This window comes from Tupaia chinensis, unplaced genomic scaffold, assembly GCF_000334495.1.
Source record: "Tupaia chinensis unplaced genomic scaffold, TupChi_1.0 Scaffold146140_1, whole genome shotgun sequence".
NCBI lineage: Eukaryota > Metazoa > Chordata > Mammalia > Scandentia > Tupaiidae > Tupaia > Tupaia belangeri.
The window spans coordinates 1,153,671-1,179,608 of NW_006205995.1; the positions used below are offsets into that span (position 1 = coordinate 1,153,671).

Sequence of the window (25,938 nt, forward strand, 5' to 3'; positions counted from 1 at the left end):
GCGGAGTCGGGCGTGGCGGGCGGAGGCGTGCGTCTTCTAGTGCCGTCTCAGCGCCCCTGCCCTCCCGGCGGTGCCACCCTCCCGGCAGCGGGGATGGAGCCGTCCGCGCAGCCTGCGCCGCCGAGTTCTGATGTCCGCCTGCATGCGGTGCCCGGGAGCGTGCGGAGCCCGGGGAGCACGCGACCAGGGTGGAGGCGCGGGACAGGCTGCGCAGGCGAGGCCGGAACCCGGGGTCCTGCACAGACCTGCCTCGCACAGGCCAGCGCACAGCGAGGGCTGCTGAATGAATGGGAGCGAGGCGTTCATGGACCGACGCATTTACAGAGCGGCTCCCCATACGCTCGTGAATGACACCGGAGCGTGGCGTGGTGGGGAGCTTGAGGTGCCTGCACGAGGTGTCAGGGAAGAGCACCGGGATGGGCCACGCCACACTTAGGCATATGTCCTCTGAGAGCCTGTCTAGAAGCTCCACCATTGACTGTGATGTGAGATGGGGGAGCATTGGGGGTCTGCATTGGTAGAAGAGGGGTGAAGGATTTGTGGATGGAATAAATGGTGGAACAGATGTTTATGGTGCAAGTATTTTTGGCACAGAGGCAGTGGAGGTTTCAGTTGGAAATAGGAAAAGCAGTTGTTTGAAATGAGAATGGGCCCAAAACCAAATTCAGAATTCTTCCAACCCTACAGGCTCAAAGTGTTGATAGTATATGTATATATTTTTTTCCTTAGTAAAGTGCATTGTTGTGATTTTTTTTCCTTCGCCATTTTCTCTAATTTTAGTTTATTTGTAATTTATAGAGTGTAGTGAAGGGAGCATTAGGTGGGGTGGGAGTGCAGAGAACTAAATTCTAGTGTGAGGGCTCTACCCAAGTGAGTATCTAGGAGGTTCTAGTCGGGATAAGTCTGGGAGTAGAGAGTCCTGTACACCATCTCTTCTTCTGGCACCTTTACTAATGTTTTCATTTTCCCCAGATTTTTACTTATCTTTATCCCATTCACCCTCCGGGGCACAAGTCTTTGTGAACTTTCCCAAGATTGACCTCCATGAAGTTGCTCATCCATTCCATAAATATGTATTGACCCCCCTCCCCCATGTTCTAGTTACCTTGCTAGGTATTGGAGCTACAATGATGACAAGACCGTGTGTCCATCTCCCTTGCCCCTCTGTATGGGCCATGCTTCCTTGTTTTTTGGCGTGCCTTACAGTCGTTTGTTGTTTGTTGACAGCTGGGTATTTAGAATACTCTAATAGGGCAACTGGGGAAATCACATCCTCCCTCCTCCTAAGGATTTGTGGTTGCTGTTTTTGTACCAGTAGGGCAGTGACTCTCTTCATCTGTTTGTGAAGTCTGTTTTTATTGTCACGTGTAGCAGATGAAGTCTCTGTACTGTTAGCTTAGTCAGAAGAGAAGTAAGTGATTGGATAAGGATTCCCTTAAATGCCTAGAATCCCAAAAATCTCCTAGTCTTTGCATACTTTGCTATCTGCATATGTTGAGGTGTGTGTGTGTTAACATTTATTCATTAATTTATCTATGGATTATCTATGTATTGTGATTTTGGACCACAGGGTCCAGGACTTGAACTACTGTCAACCATGTGAGAGTCTAGTACCTTAACCACCATGCCACCTGCCAGCCCAGGAGCATGCTTTTAGCATTCAGCCATGGAGTGTACAACCCTGTTTTTGCCTTTAGCTTCTGCTTGCACAAAGCCTAAAGGCTGACAGAGAAGAGCACGTAGGACCTTCTTAGTTCTTTCCCGAGCAAATTTTCGGCACTGGGCATGGACCTGACCTTCTAGATCTCTTAGAATTATAGGAGCCTCGGTATCTTCTGATTCCCTCAGTCTTTCCTCCCAAGCTTTTTTGTTCCTCTGTTTGCCACAGTTGCTATCCGTTCTCCCAGGCAGAGGCAATTATTGGGTCTGATGCAGTTTTGCAGGTAACTATGCCATGACTTTCCCAAGGACCTGATGTTAATAGTACCTGCTAATGTTTCTGACAAGCACTGCCCAGGTAGCTCTCAGCACTGAGAAAGCTCCAGGTTAGGTGAGATAAAGACAAGCTTTTTGAGCTATGTCTTCAGGAATCCACCAGACATGTGAACTTTGTGGGTGTGGTCCATTCTCCTTCCTGAAGTCCTTCTTGTACCAGAAATGCAGGCTGTTATCCTCAAGGTACTGCTGAGCAGAAATGGGACCAACCGAAGTGTAAACATTACAAAGTTGTGTTTTCTTACTGTGATTTAGCGAGTATTTTTTTGCCTTTTTTTTTCTTTTACCAAGTATTCCCGGTTGTTACAGCATTTGATCAGAGTACGGCAAAGTTGATTCTAATGGTGGCGGTCAGTACCTCTGCTGCTGTCACAGTGGGTTGGACTTTCAGAGTTCCTTCCTCTTCCTTGTTTGGTTGATGTTACTCTATGTTTCTGTGACCCCTTAGATTCTGATTCTGGATCTGACTCGGATTCCGATCAAGAGAATGCCGCTTCTGGCAGTAATGCCTCTGGAAGTGAAAGCGATCAAGATGAAAGAGGTGATTCAGGACAGCCAAGTAATAAGGAACTGTTTGGGGACGACAGTGAGGATGAGGGGGCCTCTCATCGTAGTGGCAGTGACAATCACTCTGATAGATCAGACAATAGGTCAGAAGCTTCTGAACGCTCCGACCATGAAGACAACGATCCTTCCGATGTAGATCAGCACAGTGGATCTGAAGCCCATAATGAGGATGATGATGAAGGTCAAAGGTCAGACGGAGGGAGCCATCACTCAGATGCTGAAGGTTCTGAAAAAGCCCATTCCGATGATGAAAAGTGGGACAGGGAAGATAAAAGCGACCAGTCAGATGATGAAAAGATACAGAATTCTGATGATGAGGAGCGAGCACAGGGATCTGATGAAGATAAGCTGCAGAATTCTGATTATGACGAGAAAATGCAGAACACAGATGACGAGGAGCGGCCCCAGCTTTCTGATGATGAGAGACAACAGCTGTCTGAGGAGGAAAAGGCTAATTCAGATGATGAACGACCCGTAGCTTCTGATAATGATGATGAGAAACAGAATTCTGATGATGAAGAACGACCACAGATGTCAGATGAGGAGAAAATGCAAAATTCTGATGATGAAAGACCACAGGCCTCCGATGAAGAGCGCAGGCATTCGGACGACGAAGAGGAACAGGACCATAAATCAGGTACTGTGTTTATGAGAAGCAGAATGGTTAGGTGTGAGCCTCCAGAGACAGCCGTGGCCCGTGTTCTCCTCTCATTCTCCTTTACTACCCATTTTTTCTCTTTAACCTTTTCTTTCTTGTTAAATTTTGCTGTAGGATGTGTGCGCTTGTGTGAGAGAGAGGAACAGAGAAAAGAGGGAAGATGAGAGAGCACCCTGTAGGGCGATGGCCATGCCTTCTCCATTCTCTTGGGATTTTGGGTGCGCTCACGCACTTGGTATGTTTTGCAAGCTGTGGGGTTCAGGACTTGAGCCGCACAGTTGGCTACGTGGAATCCAGCTGCCTTAACCTCCATTGTACCAGCTCGCCCAACCTTTTCTAATTCTACGCATTTCGCTTTTTTAAATAGTTATGATCTATTTTTCTACTTCTTCCTTGTCCACTTATTAATTGTTAATGGGGGAAACTTTTTATTTTTATTTTTTTTATTTTTTTTGCCACAGGGCATGTGAGCTCACCAAAGAGAGAAGAGAGACACTGAGAGGGAAAGTGAGAAGCCACTCTCCCCCCCACCCCTGGGGGAATGGCCATACCACAGTCGCTTCTCTTCCATGACTCTCGAGATTTGGGGCACACATGAACATGCACCCTGCATGATTTTCAGGCCGCCACGTCTAGAGCTTGAACTGCAGTTGGCCATGTCCAGTGTCTTAACCACCATGCCACCTGCTGGCCCCAGAGGAATTACATTTTTATAATGATTTATTTATTATTATTGTTACTTATAATTTGTTACAGGACACATGTACTCAACAGAGAGAGGCAGAGAGAGAGAGTGAGAGAGAGAGAGAAAGTGAGAAAGCAAGATGCCAGATCCAGGCTTGTGGACTGTAGTCAGCCATGTGGAAGTCCAATGCCATGACCACCATGCCACCTGCTGGCCTGGAGAAAACATTTTAAGACAGTAATCTTAGAGCTGTATGCTAGAGGAGCTAGATAATGGGTTGACTTAGTTCCATTTCTGTGGGTAATTGAAGAGCATGCTTCACCTGAGGGAAGAACAATACCGTTGAAATGTCCTCACAGGGGAACTGTGTTGAGGTGTGGGTACCGTGTTCCAGCTGAGCTTTTTCCCCCTTTATGATGTTGTGTATACCTGAGAGACTGGGACAGGAGGAGATGAGCCTCTCCACAGGGTCTGGCCACGCCGTGATCTCTTCTCTCAGTCCTCTAGGCCATGGTGCTGGGCCCTCACACGCATACCTAGTGTGTTTCAGGCTGACCGTGGTCCGTGATTGACTACATGGGAGTCCAATGACATAGCCATTACACCAACTGCTGGTTCCCTGAGCTTTTTGTCTTTTTAAGAGTGTCATGAAGGGCCAGCAGGAGGCGTGGTTAAGGTGACTGAATTCCCACATGACTGACTGTGGTTCCAAGTCCTAGACCCGGTGGCTTGAAAAGAAAATTTGTGCTGGGACCAGCAGTTAGCGTAATGGCTATGTCCTTGCACTCCCATGTAGTCAACCGCAGTTTGAGTCCCGGACCTGGTAGCTTAAACTCAAGCCGGGCGCGTGTGCATGCGTGCCCAAGATCCCGAGAAGAGAATGGAGGAGAAGGGATCGCGGTGTGGCCATCCCCCCTGGGGAGTTATTTCTCGCTTTCTGTCTCTCTGTCTCTGTCTCTCTGGCAAGTGCACACGCCCTATAGCAAAACCCTCTCTTAAAAAAAAAAAAATCATGCTGGGCATGTGTGTGTACGTGCCCAAGATCCTGAGAAAAGAATGGAGGAGAAGGGATTGCGGTGTGCCATCCCCCTCCTCCCAGGGGGTAATTTCTCACTTTCCCTCTCTCTGCATCTCTCTGTCTCCTCTTTGGTAAGCACGTGCACTCTATGGCAAAAATCTAAAAAAAATCTTAAAAAAAAGAACATATAAATGGAGTTATACAGTAAGTTAGCAGTATTCGTTCATTCTTGCATTACTAACAGAAACACCTGAAACTGGGTGATAATAGAAGTTTATTTGATTCATGATTCTGGTAACCAGAAAGTCCAAATTTGTGGGCCAGAATCACAACAGGACCAACAGAAGCAGAGAGGGTGGCGGCGTGTGCAGACGACAGACCTGGGCTCAGCCACCTTTCTTCTGTAACAACTTGCTCTCTTGAGAACTAACCCCTTCTCACGTGAGCAAGAATTCTCTTGATCTTGTGTCAGACAGAATCGGTCCAGTCATGAAGCTGTTGTCTCCAGTGATTAAGTCACCATCCATAAGCCTCACTGCCCAAAGGTCTCACCACCTCCCAGTGCCATTATACACTGGGGACTAAATTCTGAAACATGAACCTTTGTGGGATACACCATTACCCAAGCCGTAGCAGAAGCCTGTTCAGATTGGCTTTCACTTAGCATAAAGTTTTTAATTAATAGACACACCCACACTGTTTACGTTTCTGTTTATCGCTGAGTAGCACTGCGTTGTATCAGCACACCAGTTTGCTTATTCCAATGTTGCTTTTAACATGCCAAATTTGAAGTTACGCTGCAATGACTGTGGAGGACTCTTCATCTCGGTCTTACAGAGTCTGCCAGAGGCAGCGACAGTGAGGATGAAGTGTTACGAATGAAGCGCAAGAACGCAATCGCATCTGACTCCGAAGCAGATAGCGACACCGAAGTGCCGAAAGGTACCCCGATTATTTCTCGCATATGTGTATTACACATATATATTATGCTGCCCGTGCTTAATCAGTTGAAGAAGCACTTGCCTCCTTATTTATAGTTAAGATGAATCCATCATTAGGGGACTTGGCCTCTTGTTGGGATGGAAATCACCGTTGAATTATGATAATCCTGGGAATCTTGTTCTTAACAGTTTGACATGAAGTGAGGAAACTGCTTCTCTGAGATAAGGTTAGATGAAGAGTAAAATTCCAGTGTCAAGTTTATCTGTCGTAATGAAAAAAGGAGGTCTCTCTATGTATCTCTGTGTGACTCTTTGCAAATGGCAAATAACTGCAATGAAGATGTTAGTATGAAAGGTACAGCAAATGTAATTTTTTTTAAGAATTATTTTATTTCATTTACTATCATCCTTATTATTTGTTTAATTTGACCAGAGAGGGACAGAGAGAAAGAGAGGAAAAGTAGAAAAGCAAGCCTCCAGGTCTGGGACTTGAACTGTGGTTGGGCATGTGGGAGTACAACACCTTAATCACCACACCACCTGCTGGCCCACAAGTGTAATTTTTTAGAAAATTTATTTATTTACTGTTATTATTTTCCCATTTGCAACTGGGCATACATATTCACCGGAGAGAGACAGAGGGAGATAGAGAGAGAGAGAGAGAAAGGGAAAGTGAGAAAGCAAACCACCAGGTCTAGGACTCAAACCATAGTTGGCCATGTGGGAGTCCAGTGCTTTAACCACTCCACCTGCTGGCCCCTGCAAATGTAATTTTGATAGCTTGTTTTATTATATACCACTGTTATTGTGCTAATGGTAATGAGACATTAATATTCAGTAGCTTTGGGACTGGTAGGTAGTATAGTGGTTAAGGTGCTGGACTCCCACACAGCTGACTGCAGTTCAAGTATAGGACCTGGCAGCTTGCTTTCTCTCTCCCTCTCTTTCTTTCCTTGTCTTTTTCTGGTCAAACTGAAAAAAAAAAAAAGAAAGCAATTAGATGAATAAATAAATAGTGAAATTAAGAAAAAAATTATTCAGTAAGTTCTGTAAATTATCATAAGTAATATTATAACTCCAGAAAACATTTAGAGGTTTGACTAAGAAAATGAGAGAGTTGGACAGTAACTTCTGGGATTTTTCAATTTATTTATTTATTTTAAAATTCATGATAGAGAGCTTATATGCTGGCATGAGGGTAGGGAGAGAGAAGCACCTCAGCAGGGGCAGGGTCTTGTCATGCTATAATATTCTTGCCCCAGCTCTTCAGCTGCTCAGGAGCTTAGACACATGGGCGTACACCCACTGTCTTTTCAGGCTGACCTAGAGATCTGAACACACAGCCAGCCGTGTTTCTTCTAGCACTGCGATTCAGTTTGCATCAAACTGCACACCAGGCTGGGCCAGCTCTGAGACGTACAGAAAGGTCTATAATTATTATGTGCATAGACTGATCTAAGTTCGAGTCCTTTCATCTTCACTTTTTTGCTGTGTGATTTTGGTCAAATTAATGGCTAAGCTTCGGTTTTCTGATCTGTAAAAGAGATGATGCTAACCATGTTATGGGTTGTTGTGAGACTTGGGTACACTGTGAACGTTCTTTCGTTTTGTTCACAAATGTTTGTCAGGACTCTGTGCTAGTGCTGTTGTGAGCACTGGGGATGTAGCAATGTTCAAATGACCTTAAAAAATAATCCCTCTTTTGCAAAACTTGCATTCTGGTGGGATGCAGGCAGGGTAGGGGGACTCTTAATGACACAAGTAAATGAGAAGTGCGTGGTATGCTGGATGGTGACAGAACTAAGAAGGCAGTCGATCAGGAAGGTGCGTGAGTGTGGGCAGGTGGGGTGTGCCCCCTTCCCTCTCCGCAGACGCTCCCATGCTGTGTTTGGGAGGCAGGCTCCGAGTTACGATTTAGGTCATCTCTAGCCCTGGTCCAGAAACCTTGGCAGGGTGTTGATGTGATCCGCGTTGGAGCTGACAGCACTCACAACTATTAACACTGCGTTTTCACTCCTGCATTGAAGATAACACTGGAACCATGGATCTGTTTGGAGGGGCAGATGATATATCTTCAGGGAGCGATGGAGAAGATAAACCGCCTACTCCAGGACAGCCTGTTGTAAGTAGAATTATTCATGGGAAACGAACCCCTTATTCAAGGGTAAATAAAACGTTTCGGAGGTGAAGGGTCTCTCTTACTCTAGGAAGAAGTTGCTGATAGCTGAACTGTAGTTTGGAGATGTAGATGACTTAGTTACAGAGGGAACTCTTGGATACAAAGAGAAGTAGAAATAATTGCCCCAACATGAGGTCAGTGCCATGCCTTAGAGGGCTAGACTGGGAATACCTGCAATTTGAGAACCATTTACTTAAGTGTTTTGGTTTGTTTTTTTTTTAAGAATTCTTTAACATCATTTTTATTATTATTATTATTATTATTATTATTATTATTATTATTATTATTATTTTGACCAGAGAGAGACAGAGACGTGTGGGGAGTGAGAAAGCAAGCTAGCTGCCAGGTCCGGGACTCAAATGGTGGTCGGTCATGTGGGAGTCCGGCACCTTTAACCACCATGCCACCTGCCGGCCCCTTAAGTGTTCCTTTATTCATGCAAAGAAGCATGCGCTATGTTGATGTTGAAGTGTTGATTAATTTTATGCTTGTGTCGATGAATGTTTAGAAGACAGAGTTATCACCAAAGAGAGATTTTCTTTTATTGATGTGTCCAAACTAATCTTGTTTCCCATGAAATTTTTGGGGGGTGGGTAGGTAACAGTGAGGATTGGAGACTGCTAATGTGATGTCTGTGTTTCTTGCTCACCCCGGTCATTAAACATGCAGTTGAACAGGCCATTTTTAAGGTCCCCACAAGCTCTAAAATTGTGTGATTCTTTCACTAGGATGAAAATGGATTGCCTCAGGATCAGCAGGAGGAGGAACCCATCCCTGAAACCAGAATAGAAGTAGAAATACCCAAAGTAAACACTGATTTGGGAAACGACTTATATTTTGTTAAATTGCCCAACTTCCTCAGTGTAGAGCCCAGGTAAGGGAATCAATTCAAGGTTTTTTCTATGTGTTGACTAAAAATATTTGGAAGATTGATATTTTTCTTGCCTTATATTGAGTTGACTAATCACAAAAATGGAAACTTGGTCACATAACTCTGAAAAAAGAAGTCAAGCATATCCTGAGATAGGATGGATTACTGATAAGGAAGACCTTTTTTAAAAAAAATATATATATATATATTATTTTCTTTATTTTTTAATTGCACCAGAGCAAGACCCACATAGAGAAAGAGAGAAAGTGATAAAGCAAACTGCCAGGTCTGGGGCTTGAACCCTTGCCAGCCATGTGAGAGTCCAGTGCCTTTAACCACCATACCACCTGCCAGCCCCCAATAAGGAAGACTTTTAATGCTTGTGATCGGTTTTTTTGTTGTTTTGTTTTGTTTTGGAGAGGTTTTGTTTTTGTTTTTGTTTTTTTGCTATAGGGTGCGTGCACTCACCACACAAATAGAAAGCGAGAAATTACCCCCCAGGTGGGGATGGCCATGCCGCAATCCCTTCTCCTCCATTCTCCTCTCGGGATCTTGGGCACGCACGCACACGCGCCCGGCGTGAGTTCTAAGCCACCGGGTTCGCACGTGAACCACGGTCGACTACATGGGAGTCCAGCGACATAGCCGTTACACTAACTGCTGGTCCCGATCGTTTTTAACAGTTCGATATTTTCTTATGAATTAATCATCACAAGTCTTTAAGATATTTTTTTAGCTAGAGCCGCCCTGGAAAAGCTGAAACTGAGCGTGATGGTGTTCGCTGGAGAAACTGCAGGTGTTTTGGAGCCGTGATTGGTCTGGAAAGTTGATGGCTTCAGACAGTCCAGCTGTTGATAGGCATCTTTATCAAGTTAACAGTTCAGCTATTGTGCAATCTCCTTTTTGTATTCCCTACAAGAGCATAGGTAGCCTATTCCTTGGGAAAATTGTAAGAGTAAAGAATATTTTGAATATCTGTCCTTACTTGTACTTTATTTCAAACAATATATATAACATCAAATTTTAAGAAGGTGGGGCCGGCGGGTGGCGTGGTGGTTAAGGGCGCTGGATTCCCACATGGTTGACTTTGTTTCAAGTCCTGGACCTGGCGGTTTGCTCTCACTTTCCTTTTCTCTCTCTCTCTCTCTCTCTTCCTCTCTGGTCAAATATAAATCAATTAATTAATTTTTTTAAAAAAAGGTACAGTTATTTGAATACTTTCTTGAAGTTGAACCTGAAGATATTTGACCATGATCCTGTAAATTATCCTATAGTTTTTGATATAATGGTGTGTATTAATGGAGATATTATTAAATAGTAGTCTTTTTGAAATATGATTAATAGTTTATTTTTAAAACAATTTATAGACCTTTTGATCCTCAATATTATGAAGATGAATTTGAAGATGAGGAAATGCTGGATGAAGAAGGTAGAACCAGGTTAAAATTAAAGGTACTATTCCATGTTTTACTTTTTTCTTTTGTAAAGTAAAATCTGGGGGTACTAACTTGAGACTTCAGCTTTTGAAAATCTTTATTTTTTTAATGTTTCCTCTTAATTATTTGTCTGCCTCTTCAAAATATTTTTAAATATTTATTTAATTTTATTTATCATTATTATTTTTTATAGTTTGCAATAAGTCTTATGTGCTCACCAGAGAGAGACAGAGAGAAAGAGAGAAAGTGAGAATATAAGCCACCAGGTCTAGGACTTGAACTGTGGTCAGCCATGTGGGAGCCCCACACCTTAACCACCATACCACCTGCTGGCCCTTCTTCAAAATATTTTTAAGGAAGAAAATATATGACTTTTTCTTTATAAAAGTCTCACTCTTTGGTCATGTTTCTTGGTGTAAATAGTTTTTATTGTTGTTGTTTTTGTTTTTTTTTTTCTCAGAGAGAGATTTTTGCTTTAGAGTATGTGTGTTTGCCAGAGAGACAGAAAGACAGAAAACAAGAAATCACCACCCAGGGGAGATGGACATGCCACAACCCCTTCTCTTCTATTCTGCTCTTGGGATTTTGGGTATGCACGCACATGTACCCAGCATGAATTTCAAGCCTCTGGGTCCAGAACTTGAACCATGGTCGGCCACGTGAGAGTCCAGCGATGTAACCATTACACCATCTGCTGGTCCTGTAATAGATTATTGGTGCTTTTTAAAAATTAATAGCTACTTGGGGCCAGCAGGTGGCATGGTGTTAAGGCTCTGGACTTCATGTGGCTGACCATGATTTGAGTCCCAGACCTGGTGGCTTGCTTTCTCACTTTCTCTCCCTATGTCTCTCTCTGGTGAGGACACATGCCCCATAGAAAACTTTAATAAAAGAAAACAAAATAATAAATAAGTAATTAAAAAAATGGATAGCTACTCCTTCAGAATAAGTAGTACTGTGATAAGGTATTTAGAACTACCTTCATAAGTACTGAGGATAAATTTTAGCAGTTTCCTGAGGAGGAAATTCTTTGGGCTCTTTAATCTATAGATAAACAAATCATGAAAAAGGAGAATTGACTACTGGTACCTAACTCTTCACTACATGGCTCTCTCTGTTGGCCCTTCTGATTTGTTCTTTGATTACTCGTGCTGACCAGCAGGAGAGAATTCCTTCGTACTGAATTCCCCTTTACTGCATCGCTCTGATGCCTTGTACTGTTGCTCCCTCTGCCAAGGAGGGTCTCTAATCTTCTTTTCAGTAAGGAACTAGGTTAAGCAGACATTTTAGAGCTGAGTTGTTCCCAAGGAACAAGAGGCAGTTCAACCAGTAATACTGGAAGTGGAGCTTCTTCAATCTGAAGGGTTTCCTGTGCATCCTTTTATTTTACATGGCCTTCGAATGTTAGGAAGGGACAGTCTGGCATTTTTAGAATTCAGAGGCTGAATTTCTACACTGCTGATAATTTCACCTGTCCCAGTGTGGTGCGTCCATACATACCTAAACAACCTTGATCGTTTATATCTAAGAGGGCTGGGGTTCTGCAGCTTTTCAGTGAAATGATTTTACATTCCTCCTCATAATGGAAATGCATGTCAAATAAGAAGATAGAAATAATTTGCTCAAGATCACTCGGTAGAGCCAGAGCTTACACTGTTTTTGCTGCCATTTTCCCTCTACTGCCCTCTCCCCATTAGCCCCATCTATTAATGTGATTTCCTTGGAAACATGGATATGTGTCTGTTTAGCTAGAAAGGTCTATTTCTCATGGCTGTTTCAGTGCCTCTGGTCTTATACTATGTTTTTCGTTATTTCTCATCATTTATATAAATGAGTGTGATAGTTCCTTATTGATTTTTTTAAAGAATTATTTATTTACTTATTTCCATTTGTTATTGTTGATTTTTTTCTTTATTTGACGAGAGAGAGAGAGAGAGAGAGAAAGGGAAGGTGAGAAAGCAAGCCACTAGGTCCAGGACTTGAACCATGGTTGGCCATGTGGGAATCCAGTGCCCTTATCCACCACACCACCTGCTGGCCCCTCCTTATTGATTTTTTAAAATGTGTTTATATCCTTTTCTTGCCTTCTGTCTAGCATGCTGTGATGGGGGTATCAGTATATCTATTATTGGGTCACTGGGAAAGTCATGGTACATTTTTGTATAGAGCAACATGAAAAAATACGTCCTGACTTCTCCGATGACCCAGTATATTCTCAGAACCTGTGATACCCACCATGGATATCAAAGTGTAAAAACATTAAGACATTGGGAAAGTCATGACATATTTGTCTATGTTTTTCTGTGCAAATATGTGTCCTGACTTTCCCGATGACCCAATAAATATTTCACTTCAAAACCTCAGTGTTTCAGAGCAAGAAATGTCAGTGTTGAGCATAGATTGCTGTCTTTTAAAACCTTGGTACGTGATGAAGCATAACCCTGGGCTTTGTGTCTTGACTGGTGTGGAAGAGTAGGCTGACCCGTCTCGAGGAGTCAGTGGTTAGTGCAGTTAATTCTTTTATGAACCAGGAACCGAGTGTAGTGTGTTTACCTCTGTGAGATTCTGTCTTTTTAGAAATAACTTTCATTTGCCCTTCATACCAGTAGAGTAAGACCTAGCAGTGTGTCCTGTCATCGCATCATTATTATTATTTTTAAAAGTTTTGCTATAGGGCACGTGTGCTCATCGGAGAAAGAAAGGGAGAGAAAGTGAGAATTCACCCCCAGGAGGATTGGCCATGCCACAATCCCTTCTTCTCCGTTTGTCCTCTTGGGATTTTGTGCGTGCGTACACACACACACACACACACACACACACACACACACACGCCAGGGGCCTGGTTTGTTTTTCAAGCCATGGAGTCTGGGACAAGAACCGTGCAGTCAGCCATGTGGGATCCAGCCTCCTTCACTACCATGCCACCGGCTAACCCACATCATTATTATTTGAAACAACTTATATATTAGCATTTTTCAGAATGGCTTCTCAGTTAATAATGGCCCATATGTGTTTATATATTTATATGAGAGAGAAGACAGGAATAGTAACCAATTGCTCATTTTAATTCCACATCAAGGAAAATCGCAAACATACACAAATGTAAGAAGAGTTTAATGAACTCACAGGTCTAGACCCACCTCAATGGTTGTCAAGTTGAACACGCTATCACTTCCTGTAGCCTATTTTGAAACAAATCTCAGGTATGACATCACATTTAATGCGTGAGTAGTATTGAGTTATTCAATCAGATTACTCTATAGTTGTTTATTTAGTGAGGAATATGAAAGGAAAGGGAAACAACTGGAAGGGAACCATGGGGAGACATTGCAGCTAACAGAGTGGAGAATCAGAAAGTCCAAGTGGAAGTGGGAGCCGGTATTTCTAGGATTGACAACAGGGTGGACGGCATGGGCATAGGGAAGCGTGTCTTAGAGATGCCCGTTTGCAGTGTTGGCTTCTCTTCGTTGCCCTCTTCATCCCCCTTCTCTTGGGCCTTTTTAAAGTATATTCCTTTTTGAGGATATTCCTTTTTTATTCTTTATTGTCATCTCAGTGGGTTTCAGGATGCCGCAGTGATAAACTATGGTAACGTGCCATATTTTCCTGGAAGTCCCACTGACTGTCATTTCAACAATGGTATTTTGTTTTGTTTTGTTTTTGTTCTAAGTTTTTTGCCATAGGGTGACTGCATGTCAGAGAGACAGAGACAGTGAGAGGGAGAGTGAGAAATTACCCCACAGGGGAGTTGACCACATCACAATCTGTTCTCCTTCACTTTTTTACTGGAATTTTGAGTATGCGCGCATGCACACACACGTCCAGAAAGTCTCAAAGCCACCACATCTGGGACCTGAACCGCAGTCAGCCATGCGGGAATTCTGCACCTTAACTACCATGCAACCTACTGCTCCCATAACCGTATTTTTTAACTTCCAAGTCATTCTAGTTTTTTCCACTGTGAAGGTGAAATAAGTTCTAAACCCATCAAACACTTGGTTTCAATTTTCATAGTGTCCTTCCTTACTCTTACCCACATGTGGGAATCTTCTATATCTCTCTGAGCTAAAATTTATTTGGCTCCACAATTTTTTTTTTTTTTTAAGCTCTGTTCAGTTCTGTTTTGGGAGTTTGGGTTTTTGAGAGATTTTTGGTATACGGCATTTGTGCTTGCTGGAAAGACAGAGAGACAGAATATGAGAAATCATACTCCAGGGGGAATGGCCATGCAACAATCCCTTCTCCTCCATTCTTCTCTTGGAATTTTGGGCATGCACACACACGTGCCTGGTGTGTTTCAAGCTGCTGGGTCCAGGACCATGTAAGAGTCCAGTGACATAACCATTATGCCATCTGCTGATCCCATCAATTCTAAATTGTTACCTCCTTATCTTTCTTCCCTCATAGCTTTTACTGTGTCTTCAACTATCCCAGGGCTGCTGCAAATTTAGCATCTGATCCAATGCTCTGACTCTAAGCTTCTTCTGATTCTGATACCAGGAGCTCAGAAATTTACTTAAGCATATATTTTTCTCCTTTTTAACTTATCTAACAGCTCTAGGTAAGTGAAGAAGAGGGGTTTTAATTTAGCCTATTTTTCTGTCACTACCTACGTACGTTTATCCTGTGATTATCCCTCTCAGGAGGAGAAAAGCTTAGAGTCAGTTAAACTACAATTTCAAAGCCATTTGTGTTTTAAAACAGGTAGAAAACACAATAAGGTGGAGAATACGCCGGGATGAAGAAGGAAATGAAATTAAAGAAAGCAATGCTCGGATAGTCAAGTGGTCAGATGGAAGGTGAGCACAAAACGCCTGAGGAGTGTTGAACTACTCACAATGGGCCAAGATATCAGGTTTTAGAATAGGGCTTCATTTGGGGCTACCTATTAAAAGAACTTTCATTACTTTTTCCCCATGATTGCATAGAAGACAGAGAAGCAGAGAGAAGCAGTTTGCTGGAGGTTAACTATGTTATTTGGAGACATCAGAGTAAGCCATATCTAGCATGTTAGTGTGCTCAGGTAGATGCTGTCATTCAGCAGGTTGAGGCCACGGGGAGGCCAGGGTTTGATATCCAGCACACTCTGGGGGAACAGAGCAGTAGGGGAGCGAGGTGCAGTGGTACACACTGTTGTCCCAGCTGCTCGGTAGGCTGAGGCAGTGGGATTTCTAGTTTGTGATCATTGCAGGTAACATAGCAGGACCCTGTCTGAGAGAGCCAGGTGTGGTGATGTGTAGTCACAGCAGCTCGGGAGGCCAAGGCAGGAGGATTGCAACATAATGAAACTCCATCTTTATTAAACAAACAAAGACCAAAGATGTGATCATCCCGTTTGGCAATAGAATTTTAGTTTGGAAACATTAGACCTGCCCTCCCTAACTGCGGATTACTCTCATGTTGACACTTTAGAAAAATCCTGTTTCCCTGGGAACATGGTAGAGACTGGGTAAATGCCACATAGCATGGATTTATTCTGCACAGTCAGTCTGTTTTTCTTTTGTCATTGGTGTTTATAATTAATTAATTAATTCTTTATTTTAATTTACATTTTATCACATGTCTTTATAGTATGCATTTATTTTTCTAACACAAATACCATGCATGTCAGTCAAGACAAGGATATTAACTATATACATCAGCAGCAGCAAGTATCTTTTCATTTTTTATCAGTTAAACATACTTTTACCCGTTTTTCTTTTCCCTTGCTCCTCCCTCCCTTCCATACTAAACTTTTTTTCCCCACATTTTATTGATGCACAAAAGATCTTTTTTTTTTTTTTTTGGAGAAAAGACAGAGAGACAGAAAGTGAGAAATCACCCTCTGGGGGGATGGCCATGCTGCAATCCCTTCTCCTCCACTCTCCTCTCGGGATCTTGGGCACACACGCACACGTGCCTGGCATGAGTTTAAGCCACCGGGTCTGGGACGTGAACCCCACTACATGGGAGTTCAGCGATACAACCATTACGCCAACTGCTGGTCCCAATTCACAAAAGATCTTAAAGTATGGTCAATCCATTTGTCTCAGTGTGACTTTTGTATTATTTTTTTCCCTTCTGAGTTCTATGTGAAAAGAGAAAGCAGTCGTTGAATCACATTACGAGAATGGTCGAGTAAAAACTTTGGGACTTCATGACATGAAATGTTTTGTCTTTTCAGCATGTCACTGCATTTAGGCAACGAGGTGTTTGATGTCTACAAAGCTCCACTGCAGGGTGACCACAATCATCTTTTTATAAGACAAGGTACTGGTCTACAGGGACAAGCAGTCTTTAAAACGAAACTTACCTTCAGGTAACTGTTCTTATTGATGTATTATTTGTTACAGTAAAAGCAGCAAAGCGTAGGTGTTCCTGTAGTGCCTGACTCCCGGTGCCTCTAACCCCACAGTGCCATTCAGGAACCAAGATCTGGTCCTTGCTTGAAGGCTCACAGGCTGTTTTGTCAAGTGTGCTGAAAGGTGTTTCTCAGGGAACCGGGTCATACTCACCCGACTTAGCAAAAGACATGTAAACCAGGATGTCAGTTTATTCCATTGATCATGACCATTGCCAAATGACCTAAAATACTTCTCTTTCCTGGTCACTGTGTCCTTTCTTCTGAGTAAAATTGACCTGGGAAACTAATCGGTAGCTAGAGGTCGTTGGTGTGCCTGCAGTCAGAGGAAGGGTAGTGAGCTGGCGGATGTGAAGACCGCAGTCATCTGACACTGCAGGGCCTGGCCCCCAAGCACACCGAGTGCTCGGGTCTGCAAGAGGCCACTTCCCTTTCCTAGGCTGCAGGTCTGCACTGCAGCGTTCACGGCTCCCTTTTCTTGGTTCAAAGCAGACTATGCTCCTGGCTGTAATGCTTACCTTTAGCAAGGACACAATAATGTTGGTCATGATTTAGCTTTTTGAGAATTTAGGTTTTGGAAAGAAACAGACCTGCATTTAAGTTCTGTTTACACTTGTGTGACCTTGTGCAACTTTCCCAAACTCTCATCACCCCGGCTTCCTAGTCTATAGAATGTTACAATGATCTTAGGGTAGTTGGGACAATTATGTCAGGTAGCTTGTGAAACACAGCACAGCGCTTGACACAAAGTATCCAGTAAATGCTGCTGGAGTCTGCCCATTTGCGGTTCCTAGAAGGTGATCACACTGTGCAGAGCCTTTTTCACCTCAGCCTTTTATTTCTTACTTTGCTCGTGAAATAAGAATGTCTCCCTGAGCCATGGAAGAAAGAGTTCACAGACCCCCACCTACTGGGTCAGTTTAGTGTTCCCGTCTGTTTTTTCTGGTGACTAGGAAAGGATCAGCGGCCTCTTGTTTTTGTGGTGTGGGTATGATTGGTCACAAATGTATTTGGTGAACAGTGAAATATTTTCTGTCCGTTTCCTGGCAGACCTCACTCTACAGACAGTGCCACACATAGAAAGATGACTCTGTCACTTGCGGATAGATGTTCAAAGACACAGAAGATTAGAATCTTACCGATGGCTGGCCGTGATCCCGAATGCCAGCGTACAGAAATGATTAAGGTATGTCTGCTAAGCTTCCTCCTGGGAGTTACCAGCAAACTGGTGGTTGAGGTATCCAAACTCAAATGTTATCTCAACGATCATCTACGTCTGGTTTGGAATCCCACATCAAAAATCATTGGTGGGAACCAGCAGTTAGCATAATGGCTATGTCGCTGGACTCCCACGTAGTTGACCGCGGTTCGCGTCCTGGACCTGGTGGCTTAAAACTCATGCCGGGCGCGTGTGCGTATGTGCCCAAGATCCTGAGAGGAGAACGGAGGAGAAGGGATTGCAGTGTGGCCATCTTCCCTGGGAGGTGATTTCTTGCTAAATCGTTGGAAATGGGAAGAGCTAGTCTAAAGTAGGGAGTAGACCAGTTTGAATGGGAACTTGTTGAAAGTAGAATCTGACGAAGAGAAAGAAAGGGGTATGGTTTTTTTGGGTTTTTTTTGTTTTTTTAGAGATTTTCACTCTAGGGCGCGTGCGCTCGCCAGACAGAGAGAGACATTAGAAACAGAAAGCAAGAAATCACCCCCCAGGGGGGATGGTCACGCCGCAATCCCTTCTCCTCCATTCTCCTCTAAATGTCAGTGTTGAGCATAGATTGCTGTCTTTTAAAACCTTGGTACGTGATGAAGCATAACCCTGGGCTTTGTGTCTTGACTGGTGTGGAAGAGTAGGCTGACCCGTCTCGAGGAGTCAGTGGTTAGTGCAGTTAATTCTTTTATGAACCAGGAACCGAGTGTAGTGTGTTTACCTCTGTGAGATTCTGTCTTTTTAGAAATAACTTTCATTTGCCCTTCATACCAGTAGAGTAAGACCTAGCAGTGTGTCCTGTCATCGCATCATTATTATTATTTTTAAAAGTTTTGCTATAGGGCACGTGTGCTCATCGGAGAAAGAAAGGGAGAGAAAGTGAGAATTCACCCCCAGGAGGATTGGCCATGCCACAATCCCTTCTTCTCCGTTTGTCCTCTTGGGATTTTGTGCGTGCGTACACACACACACACACACACACACACACACACACACACGCCAGGGGCCTGGTTTGTTTTTCAAGCCATGGAGTCTGGGACAAGAACCGTGCAGTCAGCCATGTGGGATCCAGCCTCCTTCACTACCATGCCACCGGCTAACCCACATCATTATTATTTGAAACAACTTATATATTAGCATTTTTCAGAATGGCTTCTCAGTTAATAATGGCCCATATGTGTTTATATATTTATATGAGAGAGAAGACAGGAATAGTAACCAATTGCTCATTTTAATTCCACATCAAGGAAAATCGCAAACATACACAAATGTAAGAAGAGTTTAATGAACTCACAGGTCTAGACCCACCTCAATGGTTGTCAAGTTGAACACGCTATCACTTCCTGTAGCCTATTTTGAAACAAATCTCAGGTATGACATCACATTTAATGCGTGAGTAGTATTGAGTTATTCAATCAGATTACTCTATAGTTGTTTATTTAGTGAGGAATATGAAAGGAAAGGGAAACAACTGGAAGGGAACCATGGGGAGACATTGCAGCTAACAGAGTGGAGAATCAGAAAGTCCAAGTGGAAGTGGGAGCCGGTATTTCTAGGATTGACAACAGGGTGGACGGCATGGGCATAGGGAAGCGTGTCTTAGAGATGCCCGTTTGCAGTGTTGGCTTCTCTTCGTTGCCCTCTTCATCCCCCTTCTCTTGGGCCTTTTTAAAGTATATTCCTTTTTGAGGATATTCCTTTTTTATTCTTTATTGTCATCTCAGTGGGTTTCAGGATGCCGCAGTGATAAACTATGGTAACGTGCCATATTTTCCTGGAAGTCCCACTGACTGTCATTTCAACAATGGTATTTTGTTTTGTTTTGTTTTTGTTCTAAGTTTTTTGCCATAGGGTGACTGCATGTCAGAGAGACAGAGACAGTGAGAGGGAGAGTGAGAAATTACCCCACAGGGGAGTTGACCACATCACAATCTGTTCTCCTTCACTTTTTTACTGGAATTTTGAGTATGCGCGCATGCACACACACGTCCAGAAAGTCTCAAAGCCACCACATCTGGGACCTGAACCGCAGTCAGCCATGCGGGAATTCTGCACCTTAACTACCATGCAACCTACTGCTCCCATAACTGTATTTTTTAACTTCCAAGTCATTCTAGTTTTTTCCACTGTGAAGGTGAAATAAGTTCTAAACCCATCAAACACTTGGTTTCAATTTTCATAGTGTCCTTCCTTACTCTTACCCACATGTGGGAATCTTCTATATCTCTCTGAGCTAAAATTTATTTGGCTCCACAATTTTTTTTTTTTTTTAAGCTCTGTTCAGTTCTGTTTTGGGAGTTTGGGTTTTTGAGAGATTTTTGGTATACGGCATTTGTGCTTGCTGGAAAGACAGAGAGACAGAATATGAGAAATCATACTCCAGGGGGAATGGCCATGCAACAATCCCTTCTCCTCCATTCTTCTCTTGGAATTTTGGGCATGCACACACACGTGCCTGGTGTGTTTCAAGCTGCTGGGTCCAGGACCATGTAAGAGTCCAGTGACATAACCATTATGCCATCTGCTGATCCCATCAATTCTAAATTGTTACCTCCTTATCTTTCTTCCCTCATAGCTTTTACTGTGTCTTCAACTATCCCAGGGCTGCTGCAAATTTAGCATCTGATCCAATGCTCTGACTCTAAGCTTCTTCTGATTCTGATACCAGGAGCTCAGAAATTTACTTAAGCATATATTTTTCTCCTTTTTAACTTATCTAACAGCTCTAGGTAAGTGAAGAAGAGGGGTTTTAATTTAGCCTATTTTTCTGTCACTACCTACGTACGTTTATCCTGTGATTATCCCTCTCAGGAGGAGAAAAGCTTAGAGTCAGTTAAACTACAATTTCAAAGCCATTTGTGTTTTAAAACAGGTAGAAAACACAATAAGGTGGAGAATACGCCGGGATGAAGAAGGAAATGAAATTAAAGAAAGCAATGCTCGGATAGTCAAGTGGTCAGATGGAAGGTGAGCACAAAACGCCTGAGGAGTGTTGAACTACTCACAATGGGCCAAGATATCAGGTTTTAGAATAGGGCTTCATTTGGGGCTACCTATTAAAAGAACTTTCATTACTTTTTCCCCATGATTGCATAGAAGACAGAGAAGCAGAGAGAAGCAGTTTGCTGGAGGTTAACTATGTTATTTGGAGACATCAGAGTAAGCCATATCTAGCATGTTAGTGTGCTCAGGTAGATGCTGTCATTCAGCAGGTTGAGGCCACGGGGAGGCCAGGGTTTGATATCCAGCACACTCTGGGGGAACAGAGCAGTAGGGGAGCGAGGTGCAGTGGTACACACTGTTGTCCCAGCTGCTCGGTAGGCTGAGGCAGTGGGATTTCTAGTTTGTGATCATTGCAGGTAACATAGCAGGACCCTGTCTGAGAGAGCCAGGTGTGGTGATGTGTAGTCACAGCAGCTCGGGAGGCCAAGGCAGGAGGATTGCAACATAATGAAACTCCATCTTTATTAAACAAACAAAGACCAAAGATGTGATCATCCCGTTTGGCAATAGAATTTTAGTTTGGAAACATTAGACCTGCCCTCCCTAACTGCGGATTACTCTCATGTTGACACTTTAGAAAAATCCTGTTTCCCTGGGAACATGGTAGAGACTGGGTAAATGCCACATAGCATGGATTTATTCTGCACAGTCAGTCTGTTTTTCTTTTGTCATTGGTGTTTATAATTAATTAATTAATTCTTTATTTTAATTTACATTTTATCACATGTCTTTATAGTATGCATTTATTTTTCTAACACAAATACCATGCATGTCAGTCAAGACAAGGATATTAACTATATACATCAGCAGCAGCAAGTATCTTTTCATTTTTTATCAGTTAAACATACTTTTACCCGTTTTTCTTTTCCCTTGCTCCTCCCTCCCTTCCATACTAAACTTTTTTTCCCCACATTTTATTGATGCACAAAAGATCTTTTTTTTTTTTTTTTGGAGAAAAGACAGAGAGACAGAAAGTGAGAAATCACCCTCTGGGGGGATGGCCATGCTGCAATCCCTTCTCCTCCACTCTCCTCTCGGGATCTTGGGCACACACGCACACGTGCCTGGCATGAGTTTAAGCCACCGGGTCTGGGACGTGAACCCCACTACATGGGAGTTCAGCGATACAACCATTACGCCAACTGCTGGTCCCAATTCACAAAAGATCTTAAAGTATGGTCAATCCATTTGTCTCAGTGTGACTTTTGTATTATTTTTTTCCCTTCTGAGTTCTATGTGAAAAGAGAAAGCAGTCGTTGAATCACATTACGAGAATGGTCGAGTAAAAACTTTGGGACTTCATGACATGAAATGTTTTGTCTTTTCAGCATGTCACTGCATTTAGGCAACGAGGTGTTTGATGTCTACAAAGCTCCACTGCAGGGTGACCACAATCATCTTTTTATAAGACAAGGTACTGGTCTACAGGGACAAGCAGTCTTTAAAACGAAACTTACCTTCAGGTAACTGTTCTTATTGATGTATTATTTGTTACAGTAAAAGCAGCAAAGCGTAGGTGTTCCTGTAGTGCCTGACTCCCGGTGCCTCTAACCCCACAGTGCCATTCAGGAACCAAGATCTGGTCCTTGCTTGAAGGCTCACAGGCTGTTTTGTCAAGTGTGCTGAAAGGTGTTTCTCAGGGAACCGGGTCATACTCACCCGACTTAGCAAAAGACATGTAAACCAGGATGTCAGTTTATTCCATTGATCATGACCATTGCCAAATGACCTAAAATACTTCTCTTTCCTGGTCACTGTGTCCTTTCTTCTGAGTAAAATTGACCTGGGAAACTAATCGGTAGCTAGAGGTCGTTGGTGTGCCTGCAGTCAGAGGAAGGGTAGTGAGCTGGCGGATGTGAAGACCGCAGTCATCTGACACTGCAGGGCCTGGCCCCCAAGCACACCGAGTGCTCGGGTCTGCAAGAGGCCACTTCCCTTTCCTAGGCTGCAGGTCTGCACTGCAGCGTTCACGGCTCCCTTTTCTTGGTTCAAAGCAGACTATGCTCCTGGCTGTAATGCTTACCTTTAGCAAGGACACAATAATGTTGGTCATGATTTAGCTTTTTGAGAATTTAGGTTTTGGAAAGAAACAGACCTGCATTTAAGTTCTGTTTACACTTGTGTGACCTTGTGCAACTTTCCCAAACTCTCATCACCCCGGCTTCCTAGTCTATAGAATGTTACAATGATCTTAGGGTAGTTGGGACAATTATGTCAGGTAGCTTGTGAAACACAGCACAGCGCTTGACACAAAGTATCCAGTAAATGCTGCTGGAGTCTGCCCATTTGCGGTTCCTAGAAGGTGATCACACTGTGCAGAGCCTTTTTCACCTCAGCCTTTTATTTCTTACTTTGCTCGTGAAATAAGAATGTCTCCCTGAGCCATGGAAGAAAGAGTTCACAGACCCCCACCTACTGGGTCAGTTTAGTGTTCCCGTCTGTTTTTTCTGGTGACTAGGAAAGGATCAGCGGCCTCTTGTTTTTGTGGTGTGGGTATGATTGGTCACAAATGTATTTGGTGAACAGTGAAATATTTTCTGTCCGTTTCCTGGCAGACCTCACTCTACAGACAGTGCCACACATAGAAAGATGACTCTGTCACTTGCGGATAGATGTTCAAAGACACAGAAGATTAGAATCTTACCGATGGCTGGCCGTGATCCCGAATGCCAGCGTACAGAAATGATTAAGGTATGTCTGCTAAGCTTCCTCCTGGGAGTTACCAGCAAACTGGTGGTTGAGGTATCCAAACTCAAATGTTATCTCAACGATCATCTACGTCTGGTTTGGAATCCCACATCAAAAATCATTGGTGGGAACCAGCAGTTAGCATAATGGCTATGTCGCTGGACTCCCACGTAGTTGACCGCGGTTCGCGTCCTGGACCTGGTGGCTTAAAACTCATGCCGGGCGCGTGTGCGTATGTGCCCAAGATCCTGAGAGGAGAACGGAGGAGAAGGGATTGCAGTGTGGCCATCTTCCCTGGGAGGTGATTTCTTGCTAAATCGTTGGAAATGGGAAGAGCTAGTCTAAAGTAGGGAGTAGACCAGTTTGAATGGAACTTGTTGAAAGTAGAATCTGACGAAGAGAAAGAAAGGGGTATGGTTTTTTTGGGTTTTTTTTGTTTTTTTAGAGATTTTCACTCTAGGGCGCGTGCGCTCGCCAGACAGAGAGAGACATTAGAAACAGAAAGCAAGAAATCACCCCCCAGGGGGGATGGTCACGCCGCAATCCCTTCTCCTCCATTCTCCTCTCGGGATCTTGGGCACGCACGCACACGCACCCGGCGTGAGTTTTAAGCCACCAGGTCCGGGACGCGAACCGCGGTCGACTACGTGGGAGTCCAGCGACATAGCCATTACGCTAACTGCTGGTTCCCAGGGGTATGGTTTTCAAAGGTCATTTTATAACATTCTACCTGGTAGATTTTTTTTCTTCAGTTTTTTCTATTTCATTTTATAATTTCGTATTTACATTTGTACGTCTTTGTGGGGTACGTATGGATTTTCAAAGTATGCATACAATGTGTAATCGTCAAACCAAGGATAGTACCGAGTTTGTTGTTTTCAACAAAGAACACCACATCATGGTGTATGCTGGCTTTTCTCTTGCTTTAGAGACATTTTTTGCTATAGTGCATGCATGAGACAGAGACAGAAAGCAAGAAATCACCCCCCCCAGGGGGAATGGCCATGCCATAATCCCTTCTCCTCCATTCTCCTCTCGGGATTTCAAGCGCACATGCACACGTGCCCAGGGTGAATTTTAAGCTGCTGGGTCAGGGACCAGGTCTGGGACTCGAACCACCATCGACTGCGTGGAGTCCAGCAATGTAACCATTATGTCATCTGCTGGTCCTGATGTGTACTGTTTTTACTCTACTAGTTTTCTTTTTTGAAACACACATACACACACACACATTCAAAAGATTGGCAATGTTTTTTCATTCAGTTGTGGTATGCTGTTTCACAACTCATTTGCCTTATGTACTTGTATTCCTGTGTCTGTCAAAGGTTTTTGTTTCTCGAGTACCCTCTCCAGCCCCATACCCCCAACCCCAGATTTTCAGTTTTAACACAGCTGTCCATTAGGCAGGAATTCAGTCCTGGGGCATTGTCCCTAGGAGTGCGTGCTGGTAACGGCACCGTGACCTTTGGTGTAGCTCTGGCTTTGAGAGTGGATGCAGGGCTTCGTCCCCCTTGCCTCTGTCTATTTCCTCCAGTCCTGGCTAGATCTCAGCCTTCCTGTGGCCTGCTCCATGGGGTTACAGATTCCTTAATGCCACAGGACACGGCGGGGCAGTCCAGTTGCTTCGGAGCTCTTCCCTTTTCTTCCCTTTCCCTTTTTCCTTCCCTTTTAAAATTAAGTTTGTTTCCTTCAATCAAAGAGAAAGAGGGTCTTTATGCTGTGACCCAACCCCAGCCTCAGCCAGGGCCTGGATCGTGGGCACATGCACAGGTGTGTCCAACATGACAGGAAGGCCCTGGGAGGGGAACCCAAGACCTTCCACTGTGGGTCCAGTTGCATTAATGCCGAGTACCACCCGGCCCACAGCCTTCCTTAACTGTTCTCATCATCAGGCTCTGCTGACCGCTTCGCCCTCAGCCCTGCTTTTCCCTCTGTCTTCTATTTTGTTCATGGAGATGGGGTTGCTAGACCAGATCCAGCAATAGGCCTATTGCAGTGGTGTGTGAGGGCTTTGGCTCCAGCCCGGCCTGCTCCAGTTCCCATCTTTCCTGTGCCCGCTAGGGGAGCTGGAGGACCTGCAGGTGCCGGCTGTGTTAGAAGAGCGCTCTGAGCCACTCAGTCCTCCAGCCCTCCTCTGCATTTCCCACTCCCGTGGAGATGTAGACAAGGAGTCAGCTGGTGGGTCGGTGGTCCTGAACCACTGACAGCGACTGTTGCTCTGACGTCAGTACAGCTGCAATATTATTTACTGAAACAACCTTTAGCATAGAATTTCTAGCAACAGAATCAGAGCTGTAATAAGACAGAGCAATTGAATAGGGAAGTCCTTCAAAGAAATGGTAGCACATTCCTG

General features: G+C 43.8%; 1 protein-coding gene across 1 annotated transcript in view; it reads left to right on the forward strand.

The window, feature by feature from the left end:
* LEO1 (LEO1 component of Paf1/RNA polymerase II complex) overlaps positions 1-25,938 on the forward strand; it is a 41,565-nt gene that overhangs the window by 198 nt on the left and 15,429 nt on the right. Inside the window, exons 2-9 of the mRNA XM_006168741.3 lie at positions 2,444-3,199; positions 5,761-5,865; positions 7,892-7,986; positions 8,772-8,917; positions 10,282-10,366; positions 15,055-15,149; positions 16,514-16,648; positions 17,741-17,876. Coding sequence (XP_006168803.1) covers positions 2,444-3,199; positions 5,761-5,865; positions 7,892-7,986; positions 8,772-8,917; positions 10,282-10,366; positions 15,055-15,149; positions 16,514-16,648; positions 17,741-17,876 — 1,553 coding nt within the window. The remainder of the gene's footprint in view (positions 1-2,443; positions 3,200-5,760; positions 5,866-7,891; positions 7,987-8,771; positions 8,918-10,281; positions 10,367-15,054; positions 15,150-16,513; positions 16,649-17,740; positions 17,877-25,938) is intronic.